At 45.0% G+C, this 23,452-nt stretch overlaps 2 protein-coding genes and 1 long non-coding RNA gene across 7 annotated transcripts in view; 2 read left to right on the forward strand and 1 right to left on the reverse strand.

The window, feature by feature from the left end:
- Nucleotides 1-10,762, forward strand: part of LOC122565868 (protein FAM102B) — a 51,391-nt gene extending 40,629 nt beyond the window's left edge. For 3 of the 5 annotated variants that reach the window (XM_043722317.1, XM_043722315.1, XM_043722314.1), the window contains 6 exons: nucleotides 65-267; nucleotides 465-687; nucleotides 1,810-2,478; nucleotides 3,893-4,045; nucleotides 5,910-6,115; nucleotides 6,387-10,762. In XM_043722317.1, the coding sequence (XP_043578252.1) occupies nucleotides 65-267; nucleotides 465-687; nucleotides 1,810-2,478; nucleotides 3,893-4,045; nucleotides 5,910-6,115; nucleotides 6,387-6,508 (1,576 nt within the window). In that variant the 3' untranslated portion in view covers nucleotides 6,509-10,762. The remainder of the gene's footprint in view (nucleotides 1-64; nucleotides 268-464; nucleotides 688-1,809; nucleotides 2,479-3,892; nucleotides 4,046-5,909; nucleotides 6,116-6,386) is intronic. The other 2 variants (XM_043722316.1, XM_043722318.1) reach the window with 2 other exon arrangements.
- Nucleotides 7,080-18,271, reverse strand: LOC122565875. Its single transcript, XR_006316304.1, has 2 exons — nucleotides 15,894-18,271; nucleotides 7,080-15,797 (listed from the first exon to the last, which is right to left on the reverse strand). It is a non-coding gene; the product is annotated as an uncharacterized LOC122565875 (long non-coding RNA).
- Nucleotides 18,272-18,452: 181 nt separating this feature from the next.
- LOC122565867 (nose resistant to fluoxetine protein 6-like) lies at nucleotides 18,453-23,311 on the forward strand. Its single transcript, XM_043722313.1, has 13 exons — nucleotides 18,453-18,977; nucleotides 19,466-19,710; nucleotides 19,968-20,161; nucleotides 20,944-21,068; nucleotides 21,177-21,419; nucleotides 21,548-21,755; nucleotides 21,835-22,000; nucleotides 22,092-22,171; nucleotides 22,253-22,348; nucleotides 22,445-22,574; nucleotides 22,654-22,828; nucleotides 22,912-23,054; nucleotides 23,135-23,311. The coding sequence occupies exons 1-13, from the start codon at nucleotides 18,728-18,730 to the stop codon at nucleotides 23,255-23,257; spliced, it is 2,178 nt and encodes a 725-aa protein (XP_043578248.1). The 5' UTR covers nucleotides 18,453-18,727; the 3' UTR covers nucleotides 23,258-23,311.
- Nucleotides 23,312-23,452: the final 141 nt, after the last annotated feature.

Here is a 23,452-nt window from a genome sequence, read left to right on the forward strand (position 1 = left end):
GATTAAACTTGACGATCGTACCTGTGGTTAGACGGAATGACGAAAGCTGAATCGCATTTTGTAGGCCGTCTCCGTCGTTGAAGCAAACGCAGCTCGCAGTACCTGGCGTACCAGGTGTTTCCGGTGTGACGACGGACGAAACTGCATCCGAGAGGTGTACCAATCGAGAAGATTACGTATCCACTGGTTCGTTAGCTGGAAGTATAGCTAGTGCTAGCAGCGGTTTTGGTAGTCTTCCCAAAAAGAGGCCTGCCCTCTTTTCCTCGGGTAACGAACGGATCTTGTTTCGCCATCTTTTCATGTTCTATCGCCAAATCGGACGCGAGTAAAGTAAACGATAAACGACGATTCGCAGACAAACGACAGAGAATCGAAACTCGGTGACAGAACATGAGAGGAACGAGAATGGTAATGGGTGCGGTTTTTACGGTTGACGAATGGTTAACACAGCGTTGATGTTTCAGAGCTTCTCAGTGGAGCGGAGTCCTACGATCCAATGACGCTAAGCGAGATCGTACCGTCGGTTCTTCCAGTGGAGACTCTAACCGAAGCGCACACAGAGTCGGGCCATTCTCGCAATAGCAGCAACACCAGCCAGCTGAGCAAAGGCTCGGGCTATGGATCTTTAAATTCACACAGTCAACACAGTAGGCAGAGCAGTAGTGGTGGTGACAGTGGCCACATTAGGTAAGGCCACGCGGTCGCCCCAGGACGACGAACGAGACAGACGAATACGCAAACGATAGAATGCTCTTGTTTAGGGTAAACGAGACGGAGATTGAAATTAAATTCGGAAATTTCAAGCGAAGAAAGAGAAATTAAGCCCCGATCGATGTCCAGAGTTCTCTTCTCGAATCTTTCTATAACAAGTACTCGTCGAATGCTTTTTGCTCGTCTCGGTAATCGCTCGATACTTGTCATACCATCTTCGAACGTGTCTTCGCTCCGTCGACCTCTTTCAAACGAATCGTTTCTTTCTTTCTTTTTTTTTTTTTTCTCGTTACTTTGAAAACCGTTTTGCCCCGACGTTCGATAAACATTGTCGCGATCAGCGTGTTTCTAATTGTGTCTTTTTGGTTTTACTTGGACGATAAGTGCGCATGGTATTTTGTATGGGATCGAGTAAGAGGAATCTCGTGACAGAAATACAGTTGTTTGTACGTGTCGCGGCATATCTGTCTCGAATAAGAACGCAACCAGGAATATCACCCTGTAACATTCACTAACAATTTCTTCGATCGTGCGCCACTAAATACCATGCAGTCGCGCTTGCGATTTTGCTTTCGAACTCTACGCTTACGTCTATATTTTAATCGAGTCTTTCGACAGAACCTTTTCAAATTTCATTATCGGTAACTTTCTAGAAATTTCTCTTCGGAGAAGTTTCGATGCTTGCCTCTTAACAAAAGGAACATCAACACGTACGCCATCGAATTCTCTCTACTCTACCGAACTTACTACTCGGACTCTTATCATCCTAGCACGTGTTCGTTGAACGGTTGTTAACAAGAAGGCATCGATAACGATTTACGAGGGAAACATTAGATCTATTTCTTTTTTTTGTTGCTTTGTTTTGTTTTGTGTTTTTTTTTTTTTTTTTTTTTTTTTTTTTTTTTTTTTTTTTTTTTTTTGTTACTTTCTTGAGACTCTGGATTTTCTCTCTTCCCAGGTATATATATATATATTTTTTTATTTTTATTTTTTTTTTTTACGTCTCCCACATCTTCCCATTTTCGTCTCTACTTCGTACTGTATATGAGTTTATTATTATTTTTGCATGCTTGAATATTTGTGTTGTGATCTTTATAGGTCACCCTCCTGGCCGGTATGGGCTCCACGTATCCCCAATGTCTCCCAAAAGACCTCGAGCCAGCAGCCTGCCAGACCCGAGACCTCTCTCGACTCCGAATCCCCATCCTCGTCTTCCTCGACGCTGCTGGACCCACGAAATAGGTTCTGGTCTATGTCCAGCCCTCTTTCGTCGCGCGAGGGGAAATCGATCGCGCGGAATCCTCTAAGATCGAGTATAGCAGCCGTTCCTCTATCGAACGACCAAAGCGAAACGAATCGATCGAAGAACGGCGTCGTTTCGAGCGACAACAGTCGCGTTAACGAGAACGCCGGTAACGACGCTGGCGTGTTCAAAGTGCCCGGACCACAGGACGTTCCGCGACACTTGCGAAAAAACGTCGAGAGGAATAGCTTCGATGCGCGAAACGAACGTAACGCGACGAATTCGGCGGCGAACGATCGGAACGAACAATGGAACAGCGTGATCGTGCCGACCGCAAAACCGAGAATCGGTCAGCCAGGTTGGAGAAGTATCTCGAAAACCTGCGACTGCATCGAGAAAGGCAAGATCAGCCCGGTTTTGCGGCTAGTTGACCAGGCCAGAGCCGTATCCTCTCCCGATCCCCTTCATAGGCCCGATAACCCCAGAGCCTCGCTACGTTCCGCGACGACCGCTCAGACCCTCAGGTAGGTTTCATTCATCAGCGACTTTCTCTGTTATAATTGTTTTTAATTAAATTCCCCTGTCCTTCCGTTCGATGATTTTGTGCGTTCACTCTGTTTTATCACTCCCTCTGCTCGTTGTTCTGCGTTTAACTGGCGTAGCGTAGTTTGATAGGTTTCGCGCGAGCAACCTGCGGTAGTCGAGCGCGTGGACTCGATTTCTGGATACACGAGTGTACGTTCCTTTAAATCGACCATGTCTGGTATTGGATATCGTTCGTTTAAAAGGACAATCTCGATTCGAAGAATCCACGCGGCTCGACAAAATCCGAATCGTACGTCGTGGTATCTCGGCTTGCGGAACAAGGACTGGCGGTTCTTTTCTCCCTGCGTCTTTTTTAATTTGTTCGGTTACGAGCACGCGCATCAATTTTTTGTTCTTTTTATAATTTATCGCAATTACATCTTTACGTAAACTCTGGTCGCGTATTTTTAGCACGTACGCGTTAGGTTCTTTTTTCTCGGCATATCTTTCCCATTGTATCGTTACGTTTCCTCGGAACGATGCTCGAAATTAACGACACTCAACGTCACGGACATTCCGATCCATACGATTTTCGACATTCTATCGACAGGGCATCGGACAAACACGTTTGATACACTCGCTGCGACATCAGCTTTCGCTTTGCTTCCTCGATCGCCCGAGTTTCCCTCTACGGATGCCAAAATTCTAACGAGCGGCGTACGCTGTGCCTGTTCGTTAACCGCGATTTTCGTATCGTATAATCGTAAGACGTTCTCTCTGATCTCTCGCGCGTAAAAGTTTACAGAAGGCGCGACCGTACTCGAGCACGACGTACGTACTAGAAGGAGGATAATCGGAACAGCGTTTCGTTAAACACGCTCGAGGGGACTGTTTCGGTGAAAACATTTGGACCGAAATTTCTGCTTTTCGGTGTTTACTAATTCCAGAGAAGGAAGAATATCAGTCGGCCGAAAGACGGCTAACAACTTACGTATCCGATGTATGGGATACAGTCGCGTGATAGACGATAGATCGACCGTCGTGGAAAAACGTCACGAACGATCCGTTGATAAAGCAGACAAGATGATCTCGAGCGATCGAGCAGTTTCGACAAGCTGTGCCGAAGATGTATTTCGTCGAACGTTTCCACGGTCGACGCGTTGCTACTCTCGACTTGCTTCTAACGATAGCTACGACGAAACCAACGTAATCGATTAGACGACGAAGAATTTTCGACGAGAAGGCAACTCTGCGACTGTGGAAGCGCGCGCGATGTACATCGAAGAGACACCGAGGAGGTGAACGGGTATAGGGGAAAAAGGGGAAACGAAAGAAAATAGGGGAACTTGAAGGAAGGATGAGAGGAGGGTGTAGCTTTCCTTGCAGTTTGGATGGCTTTGTGAATCCTTGCAGGGGTATTGGCGGAAGTCACCGGAAGTTGCTGGACGGGGCGGGGGGCAAGCTGGCTACGGTCGCCACCAGCCCAGCGGACTCCGAAGAGTCCTCCTTAGGGGTACCGGAAGTCGCTCCACCGAGCTCCCAGCACCGAAACAGCATAACCCCACCGTCAGTCCATGCTTTCGTCTTAATTCTCTTCGTTTTTCTTTTCTTTTCTCATTTTGTCTGATCTCTGTATTTCTCTCTCTCTCTCTCTCTTTCTCGCTTTGCACTTTCGACGCGACTCACGGACACGTGGATACAGACGACGTGGACGCCTGAATCGGAATCAGAACTGCCGTGCCCGTCCTTCGTTCCACGACGCTGTTGCGAAAGTCGTAGCGTGTTTCGAGTATCGAAATTACGATGTTTTAGCCGCTGTTCCATAAAGGAGCGGCTTAAACGTACAAAATGACATACGAGTGTCACGTACGTCTGCGTAAAGTCATGATTCAGCGAGATCACGGGTAAATACGAGAAAAACAATTACGTAAACTTGATTTGTACGATATTTAATGAATTTAATTTAATCGTTAGAAAAAAAGAAATTACTAAGTCTGACACTCTGGCTGAACTTCTCACGTTTTCACGAGCGGCGTTGAATGACTGCGTAAAAACATATGCAAACGTATTACGTTAACGTCTCCACATGTCCGTCTGCGAAACTTCTAGAACTACTAGAAAAACTATTAGAGAATATTTTTTAAATTCGAATCCCACTTAAAAAGCGAACGAGCTTTGGCAAGTTCTGAACACGTTCTCTCTATCTGTTGTGCTTCGATCGAGAAACGTTTTCATCGATACGATGCTTAATACTGATTCTTGCGATCACTTTTTTGCACGCATATCTTTTATCACCCGTAAACGATATAAAAGCGTAATTTCATTAGACTAAGATGAAGTTGTCTATTAATGCTGATCGATCGGCTGTTTTTTTCCCCTGCGATGGAAAGAACCGCTCGAGTTGTACATATCACGTGAAACTATCGGCGTTCGTCCTCTTTCGCTGCAATTACGATATTTCGAAGTTTTGCCGAGGAAAAAGTGCAAGCGCAAAGAGTCGAGCACTTGCGTAACTCAGACCTGTCCATAACCAGATTTCACCTTGTAACAAATCTCTGACATTTAAAATATTTAACATGCGACGTCTATAAAGGTTTATACCGTGCAGGAAATTTGTCAACTTTTTTTGGTCGCTTTTGCGAGTCACTTTACCGCGAATTTGGATAGGGCTGGCTTAACTCGCCGGTTCGACTCGTAACGCGCGACGTCCATCTGACGACGGTCGGCTTGTTGCATGCGAACCCAGCATATTCACCTTGGCACATATTCGATCATAAAAATTAGCAATCTCGCCGCTTGATACACACCTTCCTGTTTCGCTTGCTCTCGTCTATCAGCCTCGTTCCAAAACGTCTATCGTATTCGATCGTTACGAGACGCGCTCAAAAACCGGCCACTCGCCTTTAACCTTTGCTTTTGTTTCGTTAGCGTCGTAGCAACAACAGCTGTCGTGTGTTCCTTGATCTTTGTATCGAACGTGACGATGTTTTTGCATGAGGTGTGGTCGTGGACATCATTCGCGTCCAATTATCCCACGAGGAAAATGAGCGCTGGCACGGAATCGCCGTTTTGTGAAAGTCCACATCGTCGTAAAATTCTAAAGGACCCAAGGACCGTGTTTTTCTTTTTTCTTTTTTTTTTTTAGGAGCAATAATAAATATTTATCAGGTTTGTCTCAATACCTTTCATGACCGGATGTTCCGTATTTTCTTTCTTTTTTCTTCTCCTTTTTTTTCCTCTTCTTTTTTGTTCATCGTTCGTCCAACGACTGTGTCCTTTGCGGCGATCTACTTCTTGGAAAATCCAAGAGGAAACGGAACGAAGAGAGGCGTATCATTCCGTGCCAGTGCTCGAAACAGCAGAAATTGTAATATCGAGGAGGATGAGAACAAAATGGTGTGTCGTAATCGTCGATTCGTCTGTTCCCTAGAAATCCCTCCGGTGGTTCCGGTCTCAGCGAAACGGGATCTTTGGATCGAGCAAAGGCGGCGTTGGAGCGTAGGAAAAAGGCGGAAGACGGCGCGGGAAATCCCATCCTGTGCAGGGTCGAAGTGACCAGGCCAAACCCGGATTCCCTGATCGACGAACTGATCAAAGCAACGAACTTGGAGCAGACGGATCTGGAGAGCTCCGAGAGTACGTTACACCCTGTCGATTCGATTTCGTACTCGACCCCGTTGTTCTTTCTTTTTAATTGGCAAATACAAATGGTCGTTGGAACGCGACAGAAAAAGTTATAAGTGGTCGATTAAATGTAATTGGTTTTTCGACGTCAACAAGACGTAATACAAACGGCATAATCAAGTCTACGGGAGAAAAAACTACCGACTACTTTATTTTTTTCCTTTTTTTAACGTCTTATATGTAATGCACGGTCTCTGATGTTTCTGATTATCGATGTTTGCAGCAACTGGACTGCAGCTATTCATAGCGAAAGACGGGACGACCGCGCTCGGTAGCCACGAGATCAAAAGTCAGATGCCCGCGGGTGTGTTCAAGCAGGTGGTGATGGAAGAGAATAATAGGTAACACGAAGCTATGGCGGCGAGAAGACAGTACGCGAGACAGGCCAGCGCTACATTTTCGCTGGCCCTGGTGCCAGAGCTCGTCTACGAGGCCTACGAGCCGCGGTAGTTGCGAGGACAACGAAGCTGGACGAGGGAATCGTCGAGAGGACGGTGAAAACGACGCGGCGACGATGGACTAACGCCGGTGCACCTCGATCTCCTATCTAAATTATACGTTTCGGTTGCCTATCCGCCCTATCGGCGTTCGACGCTTTACGCTTCTCGTACGTCGTGCCGGTAACCCGATCGATCGTCCTTTGCGCTCAAACGTTGCTAGATCTTTCCTTTTGTATATCGAAGCCAAATTTCCTCGACTGATTTCGCGATCCGCGGTAATTAGACGCGACGAAACGCTTCGAGTCGTATGGGACGCTTCGTCGGTGAAAACCGGCACGGGTGCACACAACTCGACCACGCGACGCGTATTCTCTTCCGCCAAGTCGAAGCACAATTACAAAATGATTCCTCTTTTTCCATTCTTTTTTCTTTTTTTTATTTCTCAATTCTCTTCTCGTCGACCGTGCTTCGAGAGGAAATCGGAAAGCGTTGTTTACGTAATTAAATGAAAAAAAAAGAGAAAAAAGAATAGTTTTGACAGAGATCAGAGATAGCGTATATTAGAAAGCGCGCATCGATGTGCGAGAAGAATGAAAGAGAGAGAGAGACAGACAGACGGACGGACAAACAAAGAGGAAAATATGACGAAGCGCGATCGGCGCTCAATGTGTAACGTTAACCGTTCGATGTCGAGTAGCGTTGAACAATGCGCGTGCGTTAACGCTTCTTTTTTCTACCTGTGTTCACGGTTCCTTTGTCGTTCGCGTAGACGACCGTGCGATATATTGTAAAATGGACCGAAACACGCGCGTTCGTTTCGATCCTCGAGAGGACTCGATGTCGGGCAACGTTTCAAAAATAAAGTAAGAGAAAACGCGAGTCTCGCGAGCGTAGACCCGCTGCACGCGCGCTAACGTACAAAACATATTTTCGAACGATTCATTTCGGCTATACTTTTCCTTTTCGTCGAGTTTTTCTATCGTTTAAGGTACAAGCGTTTAGTATGTACATATATTCGTATATATATATATATATATATACACGCACATATGTATATCTATATGTGTGTGTGTGCGTGCGCGCGCGCGCGTGTGTATATATATATAGATATACATAGAGATATACAAATATATAGCGTTCTGTCGTTCAGTTGGTTCGCTCGAACCGAACGGATTCCGCGTCGGACGTCTCCGTCGGTATTTCGATGATGTATTTATTTTTATTCATGGATTTAACTCCACTTTGTAGTATGTATTTCCGTCTAGTATATTCTCGCGAACTGAATTTTGTCGCGACGGGTCTGTACTTTGAAGCCTTTACGCCGGCTCCTTTCTTTTTCTTCTTGTTTCTTTTTTTGCTCTCATTCGCGCGACCGTTTGCGTATGCGTGCTTGTATGTTGCGTGTATGAGAAAGAGAGAGAGAGAGAGAGAGAGAGAGAGAGAGAGAGCGAGAGAAAAGAGCGTCGTTTCCTCCTCCCTGTCGCGAGAGGAGATTCCATTGTACGGAGACACTTGGAATCGGTGAAGCGAGATTCATCAAGTGCCACATTATTTAATTTTCGAGGCTGGACAGTTTTCCGTGATATTACTCTATAATTGTCGTATTCTCGTCCTCGTACCTTTTCCGCTATCCCGTTAAGCCAGAGATACGAAGCGAAAACAGGGGAAAGAAACGCGTGGAACAGAAGGAAGGAAGGAAGAAAGAAAGACGAAGAAGAAAGCTGGAGTTTGATGTTTTGGTTGTCTGGTGCGATCGGTGACCGCGTTAGCGATTCGTTGTATATAGAGCGGTAGTAATTGTTACGTAGGTAAATGGCTGGTGTTGTATACGTTCGTCCTCTCCCTCAATTACTCGAATTACCTGTAACTGCTAGCGTACCGGGCGCGGACGGCGTCGGCGAAAGTTCGTCGGGCGCCGTCTACGAAGAAAAATGGCAAGAAGCGAGAAGACGATAACGTTTTGTGTACATAAGCGTGCCTGAATACGTCGAGTGTGAACGAGACTCGTAGAGAGACAGAGAGAAAGACAGCGAACAATTGCAGTATGCAAGGAGGAACGAGGAAACCGTTGGAAAGAAATCTAGAGAAAGAAGAAAAAGGAGGAGGAAGAGAAGAAGAAGAAGAAGAAGAACGGAAACGTTGCTCCTTGTTTGCTACATGCGGCGCCTTGCGATCGGCCGCTCCGTTTCGCCAGTAGACTAACGAACTAAGTAAAGAAACGAAGCAGAAAAAGTAACGATTAAGACAAGCGCGAAGGTAGCAATCGTGCGCGAAAAAATCAAAAGCTTTCGCTCTAAGAAGAAAGTCTAGCCTCTTTGTTTCTCGTCTCTATTTTACACAAGCTTCCAGAGCGAGATCGCTCTTGGCCGATTTTAACTATTCCATCGTTCTCGTGCTGCGATTTTATTTTAGCTCGACCCGCGTTTCATAGTTTGGATATCTTCGACGTTCTCGATAAAACGAACCAACAGTATTCGCGCCTACGCTTGTTTTTCGCTAACGCGCGTATCGCTACGATCACTGTCCACGATTCCCTACTTTTTCTACTTTGTCATGGATATTACGGGCTCGCGTGTAAGTCGTCAAGTCGAAATTGTAAGCTTGGAAAGTGAATTGCTCGATACAGTTTGATCCGATCGAACGCTGCAACAGCGATATTTTACGGACGTTACAGAGCGACGCGATAACGTATTACTCAACGACGCACTGGATAATTGTACGCGTCAGAATTGCGTCGCACTTCCTGCTATTTCCTACGATAACGCAAATCGTTCATCGAACGCCATAAAAAATTGCCTGACCAACGCAAATAAGTGCGACTAATCGACGTCGAACGAAGCTGGTAATCGAGAGCCCGTAACTCCGTCGTCCCCGCCCCCCCCCCCCGCGACTTTTCCTCCTCTACGATCATTCCGTTTCTACTTGTTTTCCATTACGCTCTTTGCCGCGGTATTCTTCTCCGATGCTCGTCCGATTTTCCTACGATTACCGCGTCACGTTGTTCCCGAGTCTCGCTCCGAGCTAGCCAATTTCGTTCTTCGCGGCAGAGAGAAACGGGCGCGAGTCGCCGATCCACGCGCGTCGTACGCTATTTTTTCAACGTACGTCGATGCGGAGACAAATTTTTAATTTAAAAAGACGCACGCTGTTCGGCGACCGGTCACGTCGCTCTGTTCTACCCACGCAAATCTCTCCACGGTTCTGCCTGTTTGCCGCGTTACTCTTCTTTCGTGTCGTGGATCTTCTTTTAATTTATTCCAGTCAGCCGAGCCTGGACACGCGAAGCGAAACGAGCGTGGTATCGTTCACCTCGAAGTCCATGGTCCAACCATCGAGCGGTTCGTTCGCTGTCTCGTGTCCCAATCGCGAAATACGCGTCGAAGACCTAGGTGTGTCGAGGTCTAAATCTGGCTGAGAACGTCGCGGGGGTACGTGATTTCATCGGCCGATTTCGCGCCGTTACGTTCTCCCCTGCGAAGAAAAGAAGTCCTTCGGATTCCAGGAACCAGTTTTCGTAGGAACGCGCGTTTCTAACGCGTTTTGTTAGCCCGGTCTGGTCTTTTTGTAACGCGACAGGCACCACGCCGTCCTTTATGCTTCCGAAGGCGCGAAATCGACGGGCGTTCGTTTTCTGCCCGGTGGAAATTCTCGAGAATCTTCGCAGGGTTCGAGGTAAAAGGCGCGCGTCTCTCTCGCGCGTATATCGGACGACGCGATCGACGACGATGGTCGCTACACGCGGTAAAAAATTGTTGATGCGTTCCTTTATTTCTTTCTTTCTTTTTTCATTCCCTTATTACCTTGGACCGTTCGGCCTTCTTATCTAAAACGTCGTTTTTCTCCTTTTTCCATGCAGGAGTCGCGCGAGAAACACCCGGCAGATATTAACGTTGTGATATTTTGTAATATTGTAACGATTTTACTCGCGTTCAGTCGCCTCTGTATTACGAATTATGTTACACCAACGAGTACCACACTTTTCACGTTAGAAGCTGACTTTTAGAACTCCGGCGGCCTGTAACGTCCGTTTCTATATATTTTTTTTTTTTTCTTTTTCGTTTCTTATTTATGATTGTTGACGTTTTGTCTGATTCTTACTTTGTGAGATGGATGCGAAACTATCATGTGCTGATAATAATACATTGAAAATCAGAAGGTATCGGTGTTGTTTTATTCCAAGCCACTTTCTCCGTCATCGTCTATATACTCTCGCGAACTGAATTTTGTCGCGACGGATCTGCATTTTGTAACCTTTATGCCGGCTCCTTTCTTTCATCATAATTTTATGATGAAAGACTTTCGTCATCGTCATAGGTTCCCTTCTACGGGATGCACCTTTTTCCCAATAGACTAACTTTTCCACCGATGATATCGCGACCAACGAAGCGAACAAATTCGCCCGAGGCTACGGCCACGTACGCGTACGAACAACGCGCGCAATTAGATACGGTTACATTGGATCGACCGGTAGACTCGTAAACGGCGAGATTTGAAAGATCCAAGGCGATGGCACGAAGATCCGACAATTTTCCAAACATCAAAGACGTCGCGCATTTATCGATCACAGATTACAGACTCGTTGATGTTTGAGTAAAAATCTGGACAACGCCGGGTCTGTCGGTCGGGGACGACGTCACGCAGAAAGACGCGACGAAAGTGGCACGTTCCGTTGCTCGAGGTTCAAGGTAACTTCGCGAGCGAATCGCGTGTACTTGGGTTTCCACGTTTTTCCCTTTGGGAAATTTGGACGAAACAAGAACGCGGTAAAACGAAAAGAAGAAGGGAATAAATCGAGGGAAATTTTCCGTCGGTGTTGTTGTCGCCGATTATCAATGAACGTATCGAGGAAAAATTGATCTACGCGAACCAGGAAGAGGAAACGGCTTACTTTCTCCGCCGTGGACAGATCCACGACTCTGACTTAACATCCGTTCGTACATACCGGCGCTCGTTTTACTCCGAGTGTTATGCGAACGCTTTCACAACGTAACTCGCTTCTGTTACGTCTAAATGAAAACAAACGTGGATCCGTACCACCGAACGTAATAGGATGCGACACGAAGAGACAACTGCCTTTGTTCGCGAAAGGCTCGCTGGCCCTTCTTCTTTCCCGTTTTAGATTCAACCATTTCGCGTTTTCTTACGGATCTATCTACTTTCCACGCTACGTCGTAATTCCTTCGTTTCCCGCCGATCCAGCGACGTTCGATTTTCGATATATTCTTCGTAATTCGCTTCCGATCTCGTTATTTCGCTGCCATACGTCGACGACGCGTCTCCAGAGACGAGTCGCACAGATAGATATGAAAAACGAAAGGAAAAAAAAATACGCCGACCGCATCGTTGGATCTTGTAACGATGCTGTTGCCAGAACGTGTTTCGTAATAATTTGAATTACTGATTTCAAGCTGCATATATCGATGATTTATAACCAATCTTTTTTCTACCAATCGTCGTTAACTTTTTTTATTCGTGCGCACGAAAAAAGAATATATGTACATTTTTATACATTAAGTTGATCCCTTAACCTACTATTTACGTTCGAGAATTTACGGCCGAAAACGTAAAAAAAGGTCGCGCAACCTTCGAACCATTCGCACGATTCGCGTAGTACGTACCACGAGCGATGCCCGTAATATTTACGATTACTACGGGCTATGCGCGTAGTTGTAGGTTAAGGGGTTAAAATTAGGATTTTACTCTTATATCGTTAAAAATGTGAAGCTACGAACGATAAAGGTTGTTTATTTTTCAGCGTAGTTCTCGTTCCGCTCGCGCTGTTCCTGCTTACCGACTCCATAACGAATTTAATTTGTCCTCTGCTCCACATCGCTGCGTATCGCCGTACGAATGTTCGAAATGTTATTACTTTGCTGCCAAAGAGGCTACGTCTTCCTTCGGAGCGTGAGCATCCTGTATGACCGAAGACTAAAGAAAAACGCGAGAGGATTTTCCAACCACAGTACTGAAAAATACGTTGGTCGCTAAGGTGTTCTACGATACGATATAAATAAAAATTAGGTTAGAAAGCAATCGTCCTTTGCGAGCGACATTTTTTTCGTACATCTGTTTGAAACGCGAAATTGCCGTTTTTACCACCCATTACAAATATTGTGCAACTCGTGCTACGAGTATTAATAATGACGTCACGCATTCCTTAAAAAACACGCGACTTCTCCTTTACACCATTCCGATCACTGTCCCGAGTACTCGTTACTTTTGTAGAAACGTCACGATGCGCGCGGCCGTGTTTAACGCGGCATCGATTTCTATCTTCTTCGTTCGTCGTCGCGAAATTTCACCGAACTCGGGATAAAATTCTAGTTCCCGAGATTTATCAGTTTTCGAGATATCGATAAAAAAAACTGTCTGCACGGACCGTCGTCTGTACGACTGTCCTCGCTGTATGGTGGTCGACCGTCGAGCAGCGGCCATGACGCAACGTCGATATCGGTTTCCATATCTATAGGGTGTCCCACTCGACATATTCAACTACTTTTTCCTGTACGCGTAACCGGCGATCTATCGGTTTTAGCTTTCAATCTGGATCGGGTCAATGGCGCGATACTAGTCCGGCCGCCGCACCGCGAGACGTTTAATCGTTTAATCGCCTCAAAGAACAACGAAATAGAACGTAAAGTATCATTTGTCGAAAGTGAAACAAACTCGCAACAATCCGTTTTGCGTCCGATCTCCGTAGAGATCCGTAGACATCATCGGGCTGTTTTTACGGTCAACGACGACGACGACGATCGTTGCGGCAAAGAAACGGTTGTATCGGTAGCGCGTGTACGACGAGAACTCGATGTACGGTACCGAAAGCTGCGTATTAACACCTCGCAGATGGATAAATACGGCGAGATAAAAGAGATAAAATCTTACATCCCACGCGTTCCTCTATAACTTTGCCGAAACTTTTTCCTTTCATTCTACGCTCCGACCGATAGAGGTTACTCGTATCGAACGCGACTCGTAATCGATACATCTTCGATAAATAAGCGCAAGCGACGCGTTCGTTGGAAAAATCGCGTTCGACGTACGAATCGACCTATCGTTGGCGAGAGTAAGAGGGGAACGTGGACGAATTTCGTGTGTAACGTCCTCTCGTATCGCTTCTGTACGCGGTGTGTAAACGCTCTCGGCGTTTCACGCGTTATACCGAGTATAAAAATGGAATAAAATTACGTTTTATCTGGATACGAGGGGACATACGAAATTGTAACGTTACTCGATAACGAAAAATAAATGTTCGTTTTCCGAGAAACGCTGAAACTCGACGTTTTTTCTTTTTCGTGTACTCTTCGTACGTACGTCTCGAGAATCGCCGATAACGGTCAATAACGCAAAATAAATAGTTTCGCCGTTCGAGTAAATGTTAAAATAATGACGATAGTATTTAAAATTTACGTTTGTTTGCGTAGCGTAGTTGTATCACGAACGGAAATACAAAATGGGTGATTTTTCTACAACAACCTTTCAACGTTCCTCACGTCGTTAATACAAATTGATATCGATTGGTTCCATTTCTCTTAAACTGCACGGCGAAAAAACCGCTCTGTTTTTGTAGCACCATCATCGAGTATATCTCCAACATGCAACATAGCGGCAGCTAAAAAGTTGATGTCAAAGTCTAAACGTCGGTCGAGTTTCCACGCGATCGCTACTTTTTTAACTTAGTCCATCGAAATTCTATCCGAAAGTTTTCCAAGATCAATTACGTACGTATCATCGTGCGTACGGTCAACAGAAACGCAGATTCGCTGCTGATAGTTTTCACCAATTTATCGGTACCGTTGTTTGACTTTTTGGTACACCTCGTATACGGTATACCTCGCGGCGTACGATTAAAGCGACCCTGTGTTCCTTTCTTTTACGACATAATTTCAAGCAATTGGTCCAAAGTAAACAGCGACGGTGATTAAATCGAGATGCAACAGCCTGTTAAAAACGTCCACGGAAATTTCATCGCGAATATACTTTGGCAAAAGGAGAAGGCAAATTTTGCAAGCAGAATGTTCTTTCACGAAACCTACGTGTAATCGTTGCGCGTCGGAATCCAAAAACATTGGAAACATTTATCGCGTGCCATTCTCCTAACAAAAAATTGGTACGTACGTGCATGCTAGCGCGCAACTCCGATCGCTAACGATACGAGGTTGCATCGTAAGTTTGTTTCCACGTTAACGTTCTCGTCCGAGCATTTCTATATACAAAACGAAGGAAAGCGAGTAAATAGGATAAATAGGAGTTGAAAGCGAATATCGCGTATAAAAAGCACCTTGAACGATCTATGGTTATCTATGGTTATGGGGTCGCGGATAAACAATCTATCGATAGGTTGCTTGTAGCCAGAACCAAGAGAGAAAAGAATGGAACAGTTTGCACAATGCGGTATTACAAAGACGCGTTGCTTACTGAAACTAGCACGTACCCTATGGGTACGTACGTAGCCAGTACCGGTTGATGTAATTCATAGATTTGCGCGGTAGACGGGGAGAGGTCGAAAAGTCAATTTGTAACTGCCGATTGAACATACGCGTGCAAGAAATTCTAAGCATTGGCGGGATCGAACGACACGCATCCATCGTTGCTTGAAATTGCGAGAAAGAGAAAAGCGAGGAGCGCGAAAAGGCAGATAACCTTTTGTACGAAAGAACGAGATGCAGAAGAATAGCTTGGAAAAAAGGGTTACGTTGCGCTTCGGGCTATAAACACGCTGCGTCGGCGATAATGAAAGAATTACTGCTACTTCGATGATACGCCGCCGCGTTCTATAGGAAAGCTAAAATTAAAAGTTACGGTCGCTGTGAACGAGTTACAAACGCGTACATTCGCTAAACTTTTTCCTCTTGTGACGCACATAAATTAATTTATGTTAAACGTATCCGCGGCACATCGAACGATACATCGTGCTTACTTCGAACGCGAGGTGCGCGCTGCACGGCCATTGTAGTTTTTGCTGGACGATTTAAGGGAAAAGAGGTCGACGCGCCGGTTCACGATCGCTTCGGGCTGTCTTGACGTTTCAAGGTTCAACGAAAAACGTTTCGCCCGTACATGGGCCAAAGAAGCGAGACGCTCCGTATCCCGCTGATCAGCCTCGCCGCGAAATCGCCAACTAACGAAACGTTTGTCCGCCTTTACCGCGTCTTATCGTTCTCGCCTCTTGTACTTGTTAGGGAAAACGGGCGCCGCTAAAAATAAAAAACGAAAGAAACATGATTATAGACAAAGCGAGATCTTTCTTTGCCTACATTTCACGAATAAATCAGAATTCGTGGATATCTTACCCGTGTCCTTGACATTATTCGTTCCTCTCCTCGAGAAGGAGTAACCACGCTAGATAGATTCGGCTAGAGGATCAGGTACCTATACTCCAAACGGTCAGGACCATTATATAAACTTCCGTGTGTTCGCAAAGACGGCAGAGAGGAGCGACCGTTCGAGGGAAAACAAAACTCGCCAAAGATGCGTGTCATCGACGGATCGCCTTCGAGATACAAAAACGGATAATTAAGATCGCGTTGTTACGCGCGACCATGTCGCAACTTCGCGTTCGACACAGAAGCGATGATCGTTACTTTTCTGTTTACGTTAGTAGATCTGTAAAAAATCGTTGGAAACGAGTCTCGGTGGAGCGGAAACGTGACATTTACGTCGTCGCGTCGATTCGCGTCGATTCGCGTCGATTCACGTTTCTTCCGAACCGACAGAAGCTTCTCCGTCGCAACTACGTCAACGATGTTCCGGACAAGGTTGATCTTTTTTCCAATTTCGTTAACGACGGTTCCAGCCATTCATCACGATCGTTAATTTTCGAGGATTTTGCGGTTTGACAGGATTTCTGCTTTTCGATTCGATCGTTATTTACGCTTATTTATAGCCTGTCATCTTATTTTTCCAGCGATGTTTATTCTACCTTCTTTTATATGCTTACGTTATTTTTGTCTTATTGCATTGTTCTTCGGTTATCCTCTCCTTCGTTATATTTTTTTTTTTTTTCGCTCTGGGCAAATTTAGAGGAACGCCCGTTCTTTCGACAAGTTTCGCTCTTAACAAGTTTGTACTCGTTTTACGCGGAATCGAAAGCGAAAGCGCCTCTATCTAGCGGATCGATCGCCGTTCGTAGAAATCGCAAGAATTTGTTCGGTCGAAATAATAACAAAAATAGCAAATGAAAGTGAAAAGGCGAACAATTCGGCGAAGAATCGGACGAATCGTCGAGTTACTTTGGCCGATCGTGCCACGTTCGAAAGGAAAATATATCGTGCAAAGACGACGTGTACCCAATATGCTGGTATTCTCCGATCTGTCCAATTAAGAAGCAATTTTACGCCAATAAGCTAACTAACGGCTAACTAAACGCCAGCGATTAGCGTTCCGAAGAAAAAAAAACGAATTAAATAGAAATATTTTACACGTAGGAACGTCGATTATGTAAAAGACACGCAAATAGAGACAAGACAGCCAAGTATTATATTAATATATGCATCATTGATAATAAATTATAGGCGTACGAAAAATGGAAGAGCCGGATGATTTGTTCGCTGGAGGAGAAAGAGAAGGGGGAAAAAGAAGGAAAAGTCGAATGGACTTTCAAAATCGAATTTCAACGAAACCTCTCGGAACGATGTTTGTCGAAAACGGAAAGGACGACGAGGAATTTGAACGATCTTAAACGCGTACTCGACGCTCCGAAGACAATACGATCTTGTTAATCAAACAAAAGTCATCGCGCGCGAGTAATTTTTTCAACGCCTGTTTCAACATCCAACAGCTTGGGACGAGCGAGTGCAAACGCGAGAAACGGTCGTCCGCTAAGGACGAAGGCTGTTCCTTATCGAACTCGAATAAATTTGTAGGCGCGTGTTACGTTGGCGGCGAAATTCGACGAAGTAACGAGCCGGCCGAGACTTTACCTAATCGCGCCAATAAAATAAGAATGCTAATTGCGCGCAACCGGCGAACGTAAAATCTGGTGGAAGGAGCGTTAAACACGCGCCCGAGACCGAGAGTGAAAGTTTTTGAAAGAAAACGAATCGCAATGGGCTGGGCGCGGGACAGGGAAAAGTACGAAGAAGCTTGCCCGTCCGATTCGGAGATTCTATCGCGGTTAACGCGCACTTGTGTCCGTTCGACAAAGTGACATAAGCCGAAAATCAGAGCAACCGTGTATCGTGCGATGCTGGCAACTCGTGTAGGCGACCCGTGGCATTAGAAAACCAGTCGTACCGCGTATCTACCGAGGTTTTGACTTCTTTTTCGTTGAGTTGCGCATTCGCTGATTCGCCATCTCGGTTCGTCGTACCACCAACGGAGTTCCCAGCGACGAACACGTTCGTCAACCATTTCCGATCATGTGTGAAAGAACGAATACCTATTTTAATTAATTACAGGCGACTAAACGGAGAAGGAGATTCGCCGTGGTGTCAACAAGGTCGTATAAATCAAGCGGAGAATTTTTCGATAAATTAACTGATTTTGAAAATCAACTCGATGTAAACACCGATGAGAATATCGCATCCGTGATCGCAAGTGATCGTAAGGAAGCACGAAACGAAAGGAAGAAAACGCGATACCGATACCGGAGAAAAGACGGAAAAGACGAAAAAGACGTCGGAGTATTTGGAATAATAATGGATCAGGTAGATGGAATATTTGCAACGACGATTTATCGGTACGTCCTAGGGATAATAGCTGCTGGTGGAGACAAAACGCGTAGTAGGGTGGGGGGGTGTACTGGTGTGACTTCAAAGCCAACAACGATGACGATGCAGACCACGAGGACGGCTTGCTTTCCATTTGGATTCTGTGATTACTCCTCCTGTACGGCAGTCCTTTCCCGTTCGTCGTATCTCCATGGTCGGTGCTCTCATGCAAATAAATCGTGTGTTCTTCGCTGGAAACGCGTTGTCTCGCTACGATCTTGTCCAACATCGTTGATTCTCTCGAGCTGCGTTCAACGAGCGAGTCGCGTACAACCCTGTCGTATCGTGGATTCGTAGTATCAGAGACCGCAGCAACGTGCTTTATTGCCGCGAAGAAAATAATGCTGGTTCGCGCGTTCGCCGATTTTTCTCGACAGTGAATTTCAATAATCCGAGTGTAAATTACATCGTGAAGCATGGAGCGTGGCAAAATTTCCTCGTGCACCTTCTCCTCCTTCTTCTTCTTCTTCTTCTTCCTTTCGTTATTATTAACGATCTTTTGCACGTCCATCCAAGCGTCCACGCAAGACCCGGTCTCCATGAGGCAGGTACTTCCAGTGTACGCGGTTATGGAGAACATCGATCTTTTGAATTCCAGCAGATGTCGGACGGAGATAGAAGAACTTCGTAACGCGGTGGACAAACGAATAACTTGGGGCCTGAGAGGTTGATAAAACTTTTAAGATATTTACGTGTAAGAAAATCGCCACCACTGTATGTCACGTTCGCCGCTCTGTTTCGTAACACGTCGTTTCCGTTGTTCGCATGTGGAACGCGTTAACACCGCGGAAAATTCGACTCGGTAACAATAAAAAGAAGGGTTGCGCAACCGCGAGAATTCTTCTCGGCGCGATTACATCGAGTTACATCGCGTTACGTCGCGATTGTGTCAGATGCGTAATTTTTTGTCCGGCCAACCCCCGATCCCGAGACTTTCTTCGCGCGTTGCACAAGAAACTAGTTTCTTAGGTCGGAGCGCGTAAAAGCGGCGATCGTGATCGCTCTTGTTCCCCTTTTCCCTGCCCGATCAGATGCAACTGGTCGCGTTTCAACGCGAAACGCCAAACTATGCGCTCGATTTTACCGCCGTTTCCCGTTCATATCGCCGATTGTACCACGAGCTGGCCCGATTATCGTATCATGTATTTTTCAAGTGATGGACACCAGTGGCGTGCCACCCAGGGGATTTCTCCATGGGAATAATTTTTGGTTAGGAGATCACAAAAGTTGCTCTATCCTCTCTCAAAATACCACGCTACCTCTCTCGGAGAAAACACAAAAGAACAATTCGATATACCGGAATCCGAACGAGGAGTTTCCACCTTTTCAGCTTCGTTTCTTTGTTGGACGTATATGGCACAATAGCACCGTGCAATATCATATAGAGACAGAAAAGGAAGTAAGCACGTGGATATTTTACAGTTTCTATCTATCTATAGCTCGAATCTATAGCTCTAACGATTCGGGTACGTGCAACGCGCGTTGCCGTACTAGCGATCGGCACGTTGTAGCCCGTTTACACGGCCGATCGACCATTTGCCCCGTTATTAAAATAATCCATCGGACATTTACATACGTACTACGAGCTTTTATCGTCGTAACGGGCTATCGCACGTTTCGCGCGTTTCACAGATTTCAGAGATTACGCTTTTTTAGAACTTGATCACGCTTGGACTTTGCTTGCCGGCATCCTGCAGCAAGCGCGATGTAGCCACGATGCTGGACAAAGTGTTCCGTGACGAGACGCTTTTGATCGGAAAACTTTTTTCCATTGGCTTCGGATTGATCGAAGTCGACGATTTGGTGGACGATCATCAATGGCTCCTCTCTGCGAAGATGATCTCCATCGTGTATGTAAATTTCAAACGCACCACGAACGCCTGACTAACGCGATGGAAAATGTTTCGGACAAAGAGGTTGAATGCTTTCGAGGTAGAACGCAATTTCACGCGTTTGGCGTTTTATTTGGAAGAATGCGTAGAGGACGCGCGAAGGTCAAATTTCTTCTTTCAAGTTGAACCGCCTGTGTACTATTTCGCACGTATCGACTCTTTCAAACGCTCCGCGCCCACCGTCATCCAGGTAAAGATATTAAAACTATTTGTCGTACATTCTTCGTTAAAAAGTTTTTGACGCGCCAAGGTCGGAAATACGCTTCGGGATTGTCGACTTTTTCGATATCGAGCCCCAATGTTTCGTTACGCGGAATGTTCTAAAGAGCCGATACGTGATAACAGATACAGCAATCGGTTAAAAAACAAAAGCTGCTTTCTTCTTTCTATACGTAACTGAACAAATGCTCTTCTTCTTGTACGAGGAAAAGTTGATATTTCGAATATTTTCATCGCGTATCTCGCTCGTTCAATTTCAAATACGTTCGACGAATCGTCGATTCGTTTAACATCGTACGTTGATGCTTTGTCGCGTAGAAATTTGTTCGCTACGAAAAGGACTGTAGCCCACGTGGAATTACGTCTGCCTCTGAAACTGTTCAACTTTCCTTCGAAACGTTTTTCGTTCAAATCATTACTCGCGCGGCGATCCAAGCGATCGCAGTCGCGTGTACTGACCCGTATATCGCGATCAACGTTCGATCAAATATCGACTAGAAACTTAAAAACATTGATTACAGCGGATTTCTGCTATTGTTGGTTGCTATCGCGATAGGAGCCACGCTGTACGATTTTTTCGTACACCAAGGAGCAAAAGAACACGGCAAAAGAGAATTTCTTACCTTTGAAAATAACAATACGAACGGTAAGCGACACGCACATCGACGCATTTAACGCATAATTAATAACAATAATAATAATAACAAAACGCTCGAGTGAGCGATTTATGTAACGTACGATTAACTGTGAACAGAATTGAAGAGCGAAGCAGAAGAGAAATGCGATACCGATCACGAAGAACCGGTACTGTCCGAGCCGAGGCAGCAGAGTCGTATCTTCCAGTATCTTCTCTGTTTTTCCATTTTTTCCAATATGCATCAAATATTTCATCAAGAAAAGAGCGAAGATAACACGCGTATATTTCACGGCCTGAAATTCTTGGGAATGGTATGGATTATTACGGCGCACTCCATCTTCTACTCGCTTCATACTATGGGTAAGAAACGAATTTTGATCCATTTTAATTTCGCTGATCCGATCCGATCCGATCCGATTTCTGATCTTCTTTACCCTTTCTTTCTTTCTTTCTTTCTTTCTTTTTAACGAAACGAATCGTGTACACAGGTAACAAAATCGTTCTCTATACGATAACCGACACTGTACCCGCGCAAATCCTAAGCAACGCCACGTATTCGGTGGACACGTATTTCTTTATCAGTGGATTTCTGTTAACGCATATATTTCTGAAGCAACGAGAAAAAGACAAGAGAATTCCGCCTATAATAGCAAGGGCGAATCAACTTGTTAAAATGCTCCTGAAACGATATATCAGGTATGGTATGGTATTGTATATGCGCATCTAGTTCGATCGCCGAGATTACGACGATAATGAAATAAACGTTACTTCGAAGGATTACGCCTGCATATTTCATCGTTATATTGGTCGTGATACTGAATTTTTCCTGGCACGATCGTGTCTCGTTAGTTCTTCCTATCGAGCAACCGAGTTCCAAGTGCTCGAAATATTGGTGGACCAATATACTCTACATCAACAACTTCTACAATTGGGACGAGTTAGTACGTGTGATTATACTCGATAATTCGTTAGATAATAAACGTCGTTTGCGTTACTAGAAAAGAATCATTTCAGAAAAAGTAATAATTTCAGTGCCTGACCTGGAGTTGGTATCTACCCAATGATATGCAGTTCTTCATATTTGGCAGTTTGCTCCTAATGTTATCTGTCACGTGAGCTTATAATTTGCTTTTTCTAATCGTTTGTCGTCTAGTTTTATCCGATCGATAAATTTAATCGAAGGTACTTTTCAGACATTACAATATCGCCCTGGCAATGGGCGGTGTTACGCTGCTTTCGTCCATAGGAACAACCCTTTACGTGGCGTACTCTATCGATTACCACATTGCGTAAGCAGAAAATGAATAGAAAATGTTTCCAACTTTTTGTTTACCATAGGGAATCCATAGAACACGTACATTATACATATATATTTACTTTCCTAGATTGGACGAACAATATAGAACGTTGACGTACCTTTATTTACGGCCGTGGGTCAGAATACCGCCGTATCTCATAGGAATGATCACGTGCCAACTTCTTTCAAAGTGGAATTACCAACTACATTTATCAAAAGTAACGTATCCCGTTTCTATCAGTTTCTTCGTTCAGTTGCCGCGCATCTTTAAACAATACGATCGGATCTATGTTTCAGAGAAGCTGGTTCATTGGCTCGATATTGGCTGTTTTCTGTAATTCTATGATTCTATTCGGCACAGCGATCAGAGGCATGTCCTTGACTGTATCCGTCCTTTATGCGGGCCTCGGTAGAACATTCTGGACCATGGGTATTGCCTGGCTCACAGTTGCGTGCGCGACGAATCACGCCGGTAAATCGACATTTCTTTGAATCGTCTTCCTTTATTTCGTGAAAATACTACGTCTGTATCGCAATACTCTTTTACGCTTGCAGGTATGGCGAGAAAATTCTTATCGCTAGATTTTTTCGTTCCTTTGAGTAGATTGACCTACTGTGCTTATCTACTAAACCCTATTCTTATACTTTCGTTACATTCGTTGCGTGTTTATCCCTATATCGCTGATGAACTCATAATTGTAAGTATAATCGAATAATTTCGTTCGAACAATTCCGGCGTAATTTAAATATAGCCTAATGACGTTTTCTTTTCTTTCAGGGTGCTTTGTCCCTTATAATGACTATTACTACTTTTATCGTTTCGATTCTGTTATCCGCAATAGGAGAGGTGCCGTTTATATTGCTCCTTCGATTACACAATAATCCACAAAGAAAGAAATGAGTGTATACTAATAAATATCTCCAAGTCCTTTAATCAATAAACTAATGGAAAGAAGTCACACACATACACACACATACACACACACGCGCGCGCGCGCGCGAAACTTCCAAACATTCCACTTTATTACGATGTTCTCCGCGCTCGATGTAACAATTCATTGTTTCAGAAAACATTCGTAACTTTATTTAATATCTC

The sequence above is a fragment of the Bombus pyrosoma genome, linkage group LG3, assembly GCF_014825855.1.
Source record: "Bombus pyrosoma isolate SC7728 linkage group LG3, ASM1482585v1, whole genome shotgun sequence".
NCBI classification, from domain to species: Eukaryota; Metazoa; Arthropoda; class Insecta; order Hymenoptera; family Apidae; genus Bombus; species Bombus pyrosoma.

Bases quoted from the DNA above. Each gene is read 5' to 3' on its own strand.
- LOC122565867 (XM_043722313.1), top strand. From the start codon at position 18,728: ATGGAGCGTGGCAAAATTTCCTCGTGCACCTTCTCCTCCTTCTTCTTC. The intron at 22,001-22,091 runs GTACGTGTGATT...TAATAATTTCAG, and splicing joins TCTACAATTGGGACGAGTTA to TGCCTGACCTGGAGTTGGTA. The intron at 22,349-22,444 runs GTAAGCAGAAAA...TTACTTTCCTAG, and splicing joins TCTATCGATTACCACATTGC to ATTGGACGAACAATATAGAA.